Source organism: Calliphora vicina, chromosome 5 (assembly GCF_958450345.1).
Source record: "Calliphora vicina chromosome 5, idCalVici1.1, whole genome shotgun sequence".
NCBI classification, from domain to species: Eukaryota; Metazoa; Arthropoda; class Insecta; order Diptera; family Calliphoridae; genus Calliphora; species Calliphora vicina.
In genome coordinates, this window is record NC_088784.1 from 16,892,064 (window position 1) to 16,903,574 (window position 11,511).

The following is an 11,511-nucleotide window of genomic DNA, read 5'->3' on the forward strand; positions in this document are numbered from 1 at the left end:
GGTGGGAAATGAACCCTCAACCCTCAGGCTGCTAGTCCACAACGCTATCATCTAGTATTACACTGAGAAAGTGTTTCAAAAATCTTAGCAAAAAAATGCAAAAGACCTTCTCCCACCACCCTCTCCTTTACTCTCACATGTAGTTAATTAAAAATTCCACAAATATATCACGACATCATTGTATTATTTACAATCAAAACTTTAATAGTTTAAATATTCCACTTGAATTTTAAATGAAATACAAATAACTGAACATGTTACCATTTAAATAACACAACGCCAACAATCATTAGTCGTTTAGCGTACTCCACATCAGCTGCAACATGATTTTGAACGCAACAATGGCCCTTCTAATGCTCAGCTCACCAGCCAGTTTGCTTAACAACGAAACATTACCATATCCGCAGATGGTTAATAATTCGCTGGTCATAGAATTGGTGGGTAGTATACATGAGCTGTATGGATTTAAAAATTTCGTATTCTTTATATCGGAACGTTTGGCCAGAGACACGGATACAGCAACAATATTCTTCCAGGATTTTTGGGATGCTTTTCCCACCGCTCCCATGATATTAATCATCAATAATCCCAGTCAAATGGCCGGTTTTTTAAGTACACCCACGTTATGTTTGATACTGACCACGGAGGGAGATGATCCCATAATGGAGTTGGCGGCCTTGAGTTTGAAGGGTGTGCGTTTTTTCAAAACAATATTCATATTGTTTCCCATAGTGGAAACAGATGAGTTTTTTAATTCATTTGAGCAATATACCATATTTTATGACGGCATACGTTTGCTGTACGATTGGGTGTGGAAGAAGCAATTTCTTAATACCGTGCTCATCACCATCAGGAACAACATTTATACACTTGATCCTTATCCCACACAGAATATTGTGAATAAGACTGATAACTGGGAGGCCAGCGATTTTTTTATTGACTATTCGGCAGACTTTGAAGGCTATGAATTGCAGACCATGATACGTCATGATTTGCCCAGAGTATTTCGCATGTCAAATAAGCCTGGAGATCGTAATGGAGATGAAATTAGTGGTGTCTCGGGTAAATTGTTTATTGCCTTTGTGGAAGCCATCAATGCCACCTTCAATGACACTGTTAAGCATGAGCAGGACCTGGAGGCGGTGGATATAAATGCCATTATCCATATGGTGGAGGAAAAAGATTTGGAGATTGGTGTCAATTCCTATACTGCCATGATAGCCAGCCTGGTGGGTGCCAGCTATCCGATTGGCATTAATGACTGGTGTATTATGGTGCCCTATCAGAATCGTTCGCCCGAACACTTGTATTTGCAAAGAGCATTTCATGCCAATTCCTGGTACCTTGTATTCTTTAGTGTGTTGTACCTAGGAGTGGGCATATGGTTGTGTACTCCCTCCTGGGAACGGGATCTAAGCCTATCATTTCTTCAGGCTATCTGCTCTATTGTACTCATAGTTCCTTTAAAGCTATTGTCATTACCCTACATACGTTTGCGCTTCTTATTTATAATGCTGTTCATAATGGGCTTCTTTGTCACCAACATGTACAATTCCAAGCTGACCAGTTATTTAACCACACCCACCGCCCAGCAACAAATCGATACTGTGGAGGATGTTATAAATGCCAATCTGCAAATAATGATGATGGACTATGAGTACGAGAAAATGAAAGAAATGAACTGTTCGCAAAAGTTTCTGGATTTAATTATTGTTAGCAACAAAGGCGATTTGGATAAACATCGTGATCGTTTTAATAGCTCATATGGCTATAGTATACAATCGGATCGTTGGCTTTTCCTCAACAAACAGCAGCGGTACTTGAAGAAACCTTTATTCCGGCTCTCATCCATCTGTATTGGTCCCTACTATCATGTGTTTCCCATACAGCGAGACTCTCATTTGGCCAGTCCTTTGCAGGGTTTCATTATGGCTGCCTCACAATTCGGCTTGACATTCTTTTGGCAATCGGACGCTTTTGCCGATGCCCTGTTTATGGGCTATGTTCATATGATAATGATTGATTTGAATCCGGTTCCCTTGACAATGGCATTTTATCGTTTGATTTGGATTATGTGGTGGTTGGGTTTGGTTTTGGCCGGCTTCTCGTTTATTTTGGAAATGAAGTTAAGTGTTATTAAGGATAGTGTAAAGAAAGGAGTTCAATGGTTTAAAGTTAAAAGAGACAAATTATAAATTTTGTGTTGGATTGAAGGTATTATTAAAGATATTGATTATTATACAATAAAAACAAAAAGTGTTTATTATTTCAAATGAGTGAATGTTCAGGAAGCTTGTAGAAAATTGTCTTAAAAGTTAACTAATTCCTGGAATGTTAGAGTAGGATGCCATACAGCATGGCTGTAGTTCAAAATAAGCAACAGTTTTTGGTGCTCAATTTGGTATTTTCACTTCCTAAAACCGAAAGCTATATTGGCTCACGTCAACTGAAATGTTGGGACATGACTGAACGATTTGGTGTTGACATTTGGGCTTTTAAATTTGTAGAAGTCCACTACTTTTCAGCTAAATGCTAGACTTTGTTAAAATTTCTATACCAAATGAAGTTTTTGAAACGTATTTTTTCCCATCTTTTTCTTTATGCCTTCAGGCAACACTGTAATTGATTGACAGTTAGTTTTTAACAGGGTGAATTAGCTAAAGTTTAAACTGGCTACATAAAATGTAAACAAACAGCCTGTTAATAATAGTTTTTTACAATTTTAATTGCCGTTTATTTCCTAGTTTAGTACACAAACATGGTGATGCAAATACAAGTGTCTTTTAAAAGGAAGATAGAACAAACCTTAATTACTAATATAAGGAAAATCAAATGTTTCCATCATTAATAAAGGATTAATCGAACAGAACTAGAACAGAACTAGAACAGAACTAGAACAGAACAGAACAGAACTAGAACAGAACTAGAACAGAACTAGAACAGAACTAGAACAGAACTAGAACAGAACTAGAACAGAACTAGAACAGAACTAGAACAGAACTAGAACAGAACTAGAACAGAACTAGAACAGAACTAGAACAGAACTAGAACAGAACTAGAACAGAACTAGAACAGAACTAGAACAGAACTAGAACAGAACTAGAACAGAACTAGAACAGAACTAGAACAGAACTAGAACAGAACTAGAACAGAACTAGAACAGAACAAGAACAGAACTAGAACAGAACTAGAACAGAACTAGAACAGAACTAGAACAGAACTAGAACAGAACTAGAACAGAACTAGAACAGAACTAGAACAGAACTAGAACAGAACTAGAACAGAACTAGAACAGAACTAGAACAGAACTAGAACAGAACTAGAACAGAACTAGAACAGAACTAGAACAGAACTAGAACAGAACTAGAACAGAACTAGAACAGAACTAGAACAGAACTAGAACAGAACTAGAACAGAACTAGAACAGAACTAGAACAGAACTAGAACAGAACTAGAACAGAACTAGAACAGAACTAGAACAGAACTAGAACAGAACTAGAACAGAACAGAACTAGAACAGAACTAGAACAGAACTAGAACAGAACTAGAACAGAACTAGAACAGAACTAGAACAGAACTAGAACAGAACTAGAACAGAACTAGAACAGAACTAGAACAGAACTAGAACAGAACAGAACAGAACTAGAACTAGAACAGAACTAGAACAGAACTAGAACAGAACTAGAACAGAACTAGAACAGAACTAGAACTAGAACAGAACAGAACTAGAACAGAACTAGAACAGAACTAGAACAGAACTAGAACAGAACTAGAACAGAACTAGAACAGAACTAGAACAGAACTAGAACAGAACTAGAACAGAACTAGAACAGAACTAGAACAGAACTAGAACAGAACTAGAACAGAACTAGAACAGAACTAGAACAGAACTAGAACAGAACTAGAACAGAACTAGAACAGAACTAGAACAGAACTAGAACAGAACTAGAACAGAACTAGAACAGAACTAGAACAGAACTAGAACAGAACTAGAACAGAACTAGAACAGAACTAGAACAGAACTAGAACAGAACTAGAACAGAACTAGAACAGAACTAGAACAGAACTAGAACAGAACTAGAACAGAACTAGAACAGAACTAGAACAGAACTAGAACAGAACTAGAACAGAACTAGAACAGAACTAGAACAGAACTAGAACAGAACTAGAACAGAACTAGAACAGAACTAGAACAGAACTAGAACAGAACTAGAACAGAACTAGAACAGAACTAGAACAGAACTAGAACAGAACTAGAACAGAACTAGAACAGAACTAGAACAGAACTAGAACAGAACTAGAACAGAACAGAACTAGAACAGAACAGAACTAGAACAGAACTATATTCGAACTGAAAAAAAGTACAACGACTCACTTTGCTATATATTTTCCAGTACATCCAGGATTGTTGAGGGTTTCCGGTTCTATTACAAGGAAAAGTTTGAAAGTTGAAAAAAAAGCCTTTCTTCCTTTTATTTCACTTATTTACCTAAACACCCTTTATTTATTAAGTTGTGCTAAATGAATGTCGAGTATGTCTAACTAATTGTTATATCTAAACTAAATCTTATGCACTTCTACGCCTACTATTAAACAAAAAAACTATCATAAAATAAAACATATCATTTATATAAAATGAATTATTAGCAGTTATATTTTTTTACCAGGCTAAACGAGGTTGGCTTAAAAAGTTTTCAATAATGAATTGCTGGTCAATTTTATCAAAGCATATGCTAATGCTTGCGATTATTCAAATCGTTCTTCTTCCAGTTCCTCATTCTCAAAATCCATCACTTATCTTTAGTGAAAATTAAACCCGCAATACTCAGAGATTGACATTCCAGCGCACTATCATCTAACCTATTGGGCTGTGGGGGTATTTTGGCGGGAATTGAACCCAGAAGCCTCAAATTTATGTGTACTGGACACTATCATCTAGTCCATTGGGCAGAGAATGAGTTTTAACTAGGCAAAAGGCCTTCTGCCACCACCATCCGTTACTATCACGTTAATTAAAAATTCCACAAATATATCATGACACTATTGTATGTATTATTTACAATTTAAAATTTTATATGAAACACAAATAACTGGACATGTTTACATTTAAATAAGAACAACTCCAGCTATCATTAGTCGTTTAACGTACTCCAGAATAGCTGCAACATGATTTTGAACACAACTATGGCTCTACTAATGCTCAGCTCTTCAGCCAGTTTGTTTAACAACGAAACACTACCATATCCGCAGATGGTTAATAATTCGCTGGTCATAGAATTGGTGATGAGTATACAAGAGCTGTATGGATTTAAAAATTTCGTATTCTTTATATCGGAACGTTTGGCCAGAGACACGGATACAGCAACCATATTCTTCCAGGATTTTTGGGATGCTTTTCCCACCGCTCCCATGATATTAATCATCAATAATCCCAGTCAAATGGCCGGATTTTTAAGTACATCTTCATTGTGTTTGATACTGACCACGGAGAGGGATGATCCCATAATGGAGTTGGCGGCCTTTAGTTTGAAGAGTGTCCGTTTTTTAAAAACATTATTCATATTGTTTCCCATAAAGAAAACGGATGAGTTTTCAAATTCATTTGAGCAATATACCATAATTTATGATGGCATACGTTTGTTGTACGCTTGGGTGTGGAAGAAGCAATTTCTTAATACCGTGCTCATCACCATCAGCAATAACATCTATACACTTGATCCTTATCCCATACAGAATATTGTGAATAAGACTGATAACTGGACGGCCACAGATTTCTTTGTAGACTATTCGCTCAATTTTAAAGGCTATGAAGTGCAGACCATGGTGCGTCATGATTTGCCCAGAGTATTTCGCATGTCCAAAACACCTGGTGATCAGAATGGAAATGAAATTAGTGGAGTCTCGGGTAAATTGTTTATTGCCTTTGTGAAAACCATCAATGCCACCTTCAATGACACTGTTAAGCAGGAGCCGGACCTGGAGGCATTGGATATAAGGTCCATTATTCATATGGTAGAGGAAAAAGATTTGGAGATTGGTGTCAATTCCTATACTGCCATGATAGCCAGCCTGGTGGGTGCCAGCTATCCGATGGGCATAAATGACTGGTGTATCATGGTGCCCTATCAGAATCGTTCGCCCGACCGAGTGTATTTGCAGAGTACATTTCAATCCTATTCCTGGTATCTCTTATTATTTAGTGTATTCTACATAACAGTGGGCATATGGTTGTGTACTCCCTCCTGGGAACGAGATCTAAGCCTATCATTTCTTCAGGCTATCTGCTCGATTGTACTCATAGCTCCTATAAAGCTATTGTCATTGCCCTACATACGTTTGCGCTTCTTATTTATTATGCTATTCATAATGGGCTTCTTTCTCACCAACATGTACAATTCCAAGATGACCAGTAACTTAACCATGCCCACTGCCCAGCCACAAATCCATACGGTGGAGGATGTTATAACTGCCAATTTGCAAATAATGATGATGGATTATGAGTATGAGAAACTGAAAGAAATGAACTTTTCACAAAAGTTTTTGGATTTAATTATTGCTAGCACCAAAGGCGAATTGGATAAACATCGTGATCGTTTTAATAGCTCATATGGCTATAGTATACAATCGGATCGTTGGCTTTTCCTCAACAAACAGCAGCGTTACTTGAAGAAACCTTTATTCCGGCTCTCATCCATCTGTATTGGTCCCTACTATCATGTGTTTCCCCTGCAGCGAGACTCTCATTTGGCCAAACCTTTGCAGGATTTCATATTGGCTGCCTCACAATACGGCTTTACATCTTTTTGGCAATCGGACGCCTTTTTAGATGCCTTATTTATGGGCTATGTTCATATGATAGTGATTGATTTGAAACCGGTACCCTTGACAATGGCATTTTATCGTTGGATTTGGCTTATATGGTGGTTGGGTTTGGGTTTGGCCGGCTGCTCGTTTATTTTGGAATTGAAGTTAAGTGTTATTAAGGATAGTGTAAAGAAAGGAGTTCAGTGGCTTAAAGTTAAAATAGATAAATTATATTGATGGTATTAATAAAGTTATTGAATATTATACAAACAAGAAATGGAAAAGTGTTTATTATTTCAAGTGAATGGAAGTTCAGGAAGCTAATAGAATATTGAATTAAAAGTTAACTAAAATCCATATCATCATCAAACTTGTCTTGAAATATTTTCAATCTCTCCTTATCTCGATAGACGAATTTTTGATTAAGAATGACTATAAACAGCTGTTTTAACTCATCTGATAGAATCTTGATATTCTAAATCTAGGATGAGGAGAATGAAACATCTTCGTTGCTCCTTTCCTTTTCCAATCTTCTCTCCTTAGTGCTTAACCTAACTTCTGTACGGCTCTTCAAGCGGAAGTTGCGGCCATTAAACGTGCATCCAACTGGCTGAGGTTTTATCGAATATCTGGTGATATATGCATATTTACTGACAGCAAGGCTGCCGTTAACGGAATAGCGGATATCTTCACGACATATAGGTTAACCGAGGAATGCCATGTATCCCTTAATGAGATAGCGAGACATTCTAGGATAATGGTCACGATGGAAATCAGGGTTATTGTATAGCAGACGAACTGGCCAAAAGGGGGGCGATAATGGATGATGAAGAGTTCGATCCCTTTTCTGGTATTTCCCTTGTTAATTGCAAGATGGCTGTTCAGCGGATACTATATGAATCTGCACAAAGCAGGTGGACCAATGAGTCTTCCTGTGTTATAACGAGATCTACTTGGCCCGTATATGATGCCAACAGGACGAATCTACTTATAGAATTTCGTCGTGAGCAAATAAGGCTAATTGTTTCATTCATTACAGGACACTGTATAATTGGGACACATGCTAGGAGATTGGGCCTACGGAAGAAGAGGAGGAGACGGTGTCCCACCTATTCTGCCAATGCCCGTCTCTGATAAACCTGAGGGAACGCATCCTCGGATTACCATTCCTATCATGCTTAGATGAGCTATCAAGATTGAGTCTTAGACGAATCTACTCTTTCATCAGAGAATCTGGTTGGTTTAGCCTGGAAACGATGGCCGTATAATTAATACCCAGACGTTTAACCCTTGGGTATCACAATGGGATCAGGTTTTTTTTTAATGGACCCAAGTGAGCTGCTTGAAGAGTGGCTACCCATGGAACCTAACCTAACCTCCTTAGTGCTTGATCTAAGGATCGGTTTTTTTTTAATGGACCCAAGTGAGCTGCTTGAAGAGTGTCTACCCATGGAACCTAATCTAACCTCCTTAGTGCTTAATCTAAGGATAGCATTTATTTCAAGTTCTACTCTCGAAGATGTTTCGATGTTTCACAGTATCCCTGTGTACTTAGCTCTTCTCTAGATCCAGGAAGGGATGATTGAAACATCTCCTTGCTATTTATAGACAGGTCAAAGAACCTTTTTTAACATTTAGCGACAGCTTTTATTCCAAGTTCTAAGGATGATTTGATGTGTCATGCTTTAGAGTGAACTGAAATATAAAAAATACTGGAAGATAGCAGTAGTGAATATAAAAAATACTGGAAGATATCAGTCGTGAATATCACTTCATATTGGTTTAATGAGTAGCTGTGCTTTAGATCCAGGAATAGGAGAATGAAAGAGATGCGATGCTTCTTTTTTCCAACAGGTCACAAATATTACCACACTCCTCTCCTTAATGTTTGACCAGGACCAAGAATTTTCAACCAATTTGCTTTCAAGTTCTATCCTCAAGGATAAATCGATGTTTCATTCTTTAGAGAGAACTGAAATGAAGAATCGGAAATGCTGGAAGAAAATCACTACAAAACTAACCACTTTCGCATAGCTGTGCTCCAGATCCAGGAAGAGGAGAAGGAAACATATCTGGTAGATACTTCCTTTCACCAATAAGACACAGAAATTGATCCGAGGTATTATGACAATTCACGTCATAATCTTTGACCTGGATTAAGAGTTTACCGGCAGTTTTTATTCCAAGAATGATTGGATATGTGAAATGAAATATCAGAAATCCTGGATGATAGCAATCGCGAAGATCACTTTAAATTTGCCCTATTCTGCGTGGCTCAGCACTAGATTCAGGAAGGAGAAATTGAAACTCCTTCCATTTTGTAGACACGTCAAATAAGACATATCACATTCATCTTCTTAATGTTTGTTCTGGATCAAGAGTTCACCGACAGCTTAAATTCCAAGTTCTAACATTTAGAATAACCTTATTTTGCGAAGCTGTCCTTTAGTACCAGGAACAGTTGTCTTCTTTTTTCCAAAGAGGCACAAAAATAGTTTAGAAGTTTTAGCAGGTCCCTTATGTCAAAGTTTGACCCGGATCAAGGGTTTCAGAATGAACGGAAATAGCTGAAATACTGTAAGAAAGCAATCATGAAAATCAGTTTAGACTGATCCTCTTTTCCGTAGCGCTACACTACATCCAGAAAATATCCATTTTTTAAACAGGACTTTGAAATTGCTCACATGTCTTATCATATTCCTCTCCTTGAAGTTTGACCTGGATAAAGAGTTTACCGACAGCTTTATCTCAAGTTCAACTCTCAAGGATGTTTGGATGTTTCATGCTTTAGAGTGCACTGTAATATTTGAAACAGAGGCTAGCTAGCTACTGTGAAGATCACTTTAGACTGAACCTATTTTGCGTAGCTCAACTCTAGATCCAGGAAGAGTGGTATGAAACTTCTCTTTTACAAACAGGACACTGAAATTGCTTATATTTACTTGAAGAAACCTTTGTTCCGGCTTTCATCCATATGTATTGGTCCCTACTATCATGTGTTTGCCCTACAGCGAGACTCTCATTTGGCCAAACCTTTGCAGGATTTAATTTTGGCTGCCTCACAATACGACTTCACATCTTTTTGGCAATTGGACGCCCTTTTATGGGCTATGTTCATATGATAGTCATTGATTTGAAACCGGTACCCTTGACAATGGCATTTATGAAGATTAGTATGAAACATCCCATTTACAAACGGGACTCTGAAATTGCTCACATGTCTTATCATATTCCTCTCCTTGAAATTTGACCTGGGTCAAGAGTTTACCAACGGCTTTCCTTCTACTCTCAAGGATGATTCGATGTTTCATGCTTTAGAATAAACTTCCTTTGAGAAGGAAGTAGCTAGCTATTATGAAAATCACTTTAGACTGACCCTATTTTGCGTAGCTCTGCTCTAGATCCAGGAATAGGAGAATAAAACAGCTCTTAAGGCTAGAATTTGAATAAAAAACGAAATATAATTGAAACAAGAATTTAACTTTATAAAGCAGAGGTTTAGGCTAGAATTCGATTAAATAAAAAATTCACGATTGAAGCTTGAATTGAACCGTATAAAGCATATGGAAAGCATTGAGAAGAAAAGGAGTATCCCAGAAAATAACTCGAATCATTAGAACAATGTACGAGGATGCAGAACTATCAGTTCTTCACAACGGAAATATAAGTCAACCATTTCACACAAACGCTGGAGTAAAACAATGATGCCCCCTATCACCTCTGCTATTCACTATAGTGCTGGATGACATCATGAGCGAAGTTTGTTCAGAGAGAAGAGGAATAACATGGAGCCTCTCACGCCAACTCGAAGATTTGGACTATGTGGATGATATTTGTCTACTCTCGCATAAGATCTCCAACATGCAAGTAAAGATAGATGATTTGGAAAGATTAGCACGTACTGTTGGACTTGAGATAAATATCAAGAAAACTAAAGCTATGAGAATCAACAACGTTAGCACCGATAACATCATGCTACAAGGCCAACCAGTTGAATACGTAGAAAGCTTCTGCTATCTAGGCAATACAGTATCAACAAATGGCGGCGCTGAAACAGATGTAAATAACAGTCTCAATAAAGCGAGAGCTGCATTAGGAAGACTACAACCAGTATGGAGAAACTCACAGATATCCAGACGTACCAAGCATAGAATATTCAACGCATGTGTAAAGTCTACTCTGCTGTACGGAAGTGAAACTTGGTTAGTATCGAACACCATCATGCAAAAACTATAGGTATTCATTAACAAGTGCCTCAGAATCATATGCAGAATATTCTGGCCAAACAACATCAGCAATACGGAGCTCTGGCACCTCACCAACGAGCAACCCATACTAACACAAATAAAACGTAGGAAATGGAGGTGGATCGGCCATACTATCAGAAAGAATCCTGACAGTAATAACAAGGATGGCGCTAGAGTGGAACCCTCAAGGTTCAAGAAGCCGTGGTCGTCCAAAGAATAAATGGAGACGCACTATACTCCAAAGATCTAGGACAGTGCAATCTTACATGGGAAGATGCGAAAACAACTGCAACAAATTATGTAAGATGGAGATGCTTTGTGGAAAGCATATGGCTTCCAAGAGGAGTAATGGAAAAAAAAATAATAAAATAAAGCACTATGAATGAAACTGTAATTGTTCGGTATAAAGAACTTTAAATGGACTGTATATAGATCCAAAATTTAACCTGGAATCTGGAAT

At 37.7% G+C, this 11,511-nt stretch overlaps 2 protein-coding genes across 2 annotated transcripts; both read left to right on the plus strand.

The window, feature by feature from the left end:
* The first annotated feature begins 323 nt into the window (after positions 1–323).
* On the plus strand, positions 324–2,195 carry LOC135959998 (uncharacterized). The gene has a single exon (XM_065511167.1). The coding sequence runs from the start codon at positions 324–326 to the stop codon at positions 2,193–2,195; it is 1,872 nt and encodes a 623-aa protein (XP_065367239.1).
* A 2,971-nt stretch (positions 2,196–5,166) lies between these two features.
* On the plus strand, positions 5,167–9,926 carry LOC135960000 (uncharacterized). The gene is made up of 3 exons (XM_065511170.1): positions 5,167–6,990; positions 9,517–9,603; positions 9,723–9,926. The coding sequence occupies exons 1-3, from the start codon at positions 5,167–5,169 to the stop codon at positions 9,924–9,926; spliced, it is 2,115 nt and encodes a 704-aa protein (XP_065367242.1).
* The last annotated feature ends 1,585 nt before the right edge of the window (positions 9,927–11,511 follow it).

Coding starts and splice junctions, on each gene's coding strand:
- LOC135959998 (XM_065511167.1), top strand. CDS start 324: ATGATTTTGAACGCAACAATGGCCCTTCTAATGCTCAGCTCACCAGCC.
- LOC135960000 (XM_065511170.1), top strand. CDS start 5,167: ATGATTTTGAACACAACTATGGCTCTACTAATGCTCAGCTCTTCAGCC. Junction 6,991..9,516: donor TAAGTGTTATTAAGGATAGT/GTAAAGAAAGGA, acceptor CTCTCCTTGAAG/TTTGACCTGGATAAAGAGTT. Junction 9,604..9,722: donor TTCATGCTTTAGAGTGCACT/GTAATATTTGAA, acceptor TTTTACAAACAG/GACACTGAAATTGCTTATAT.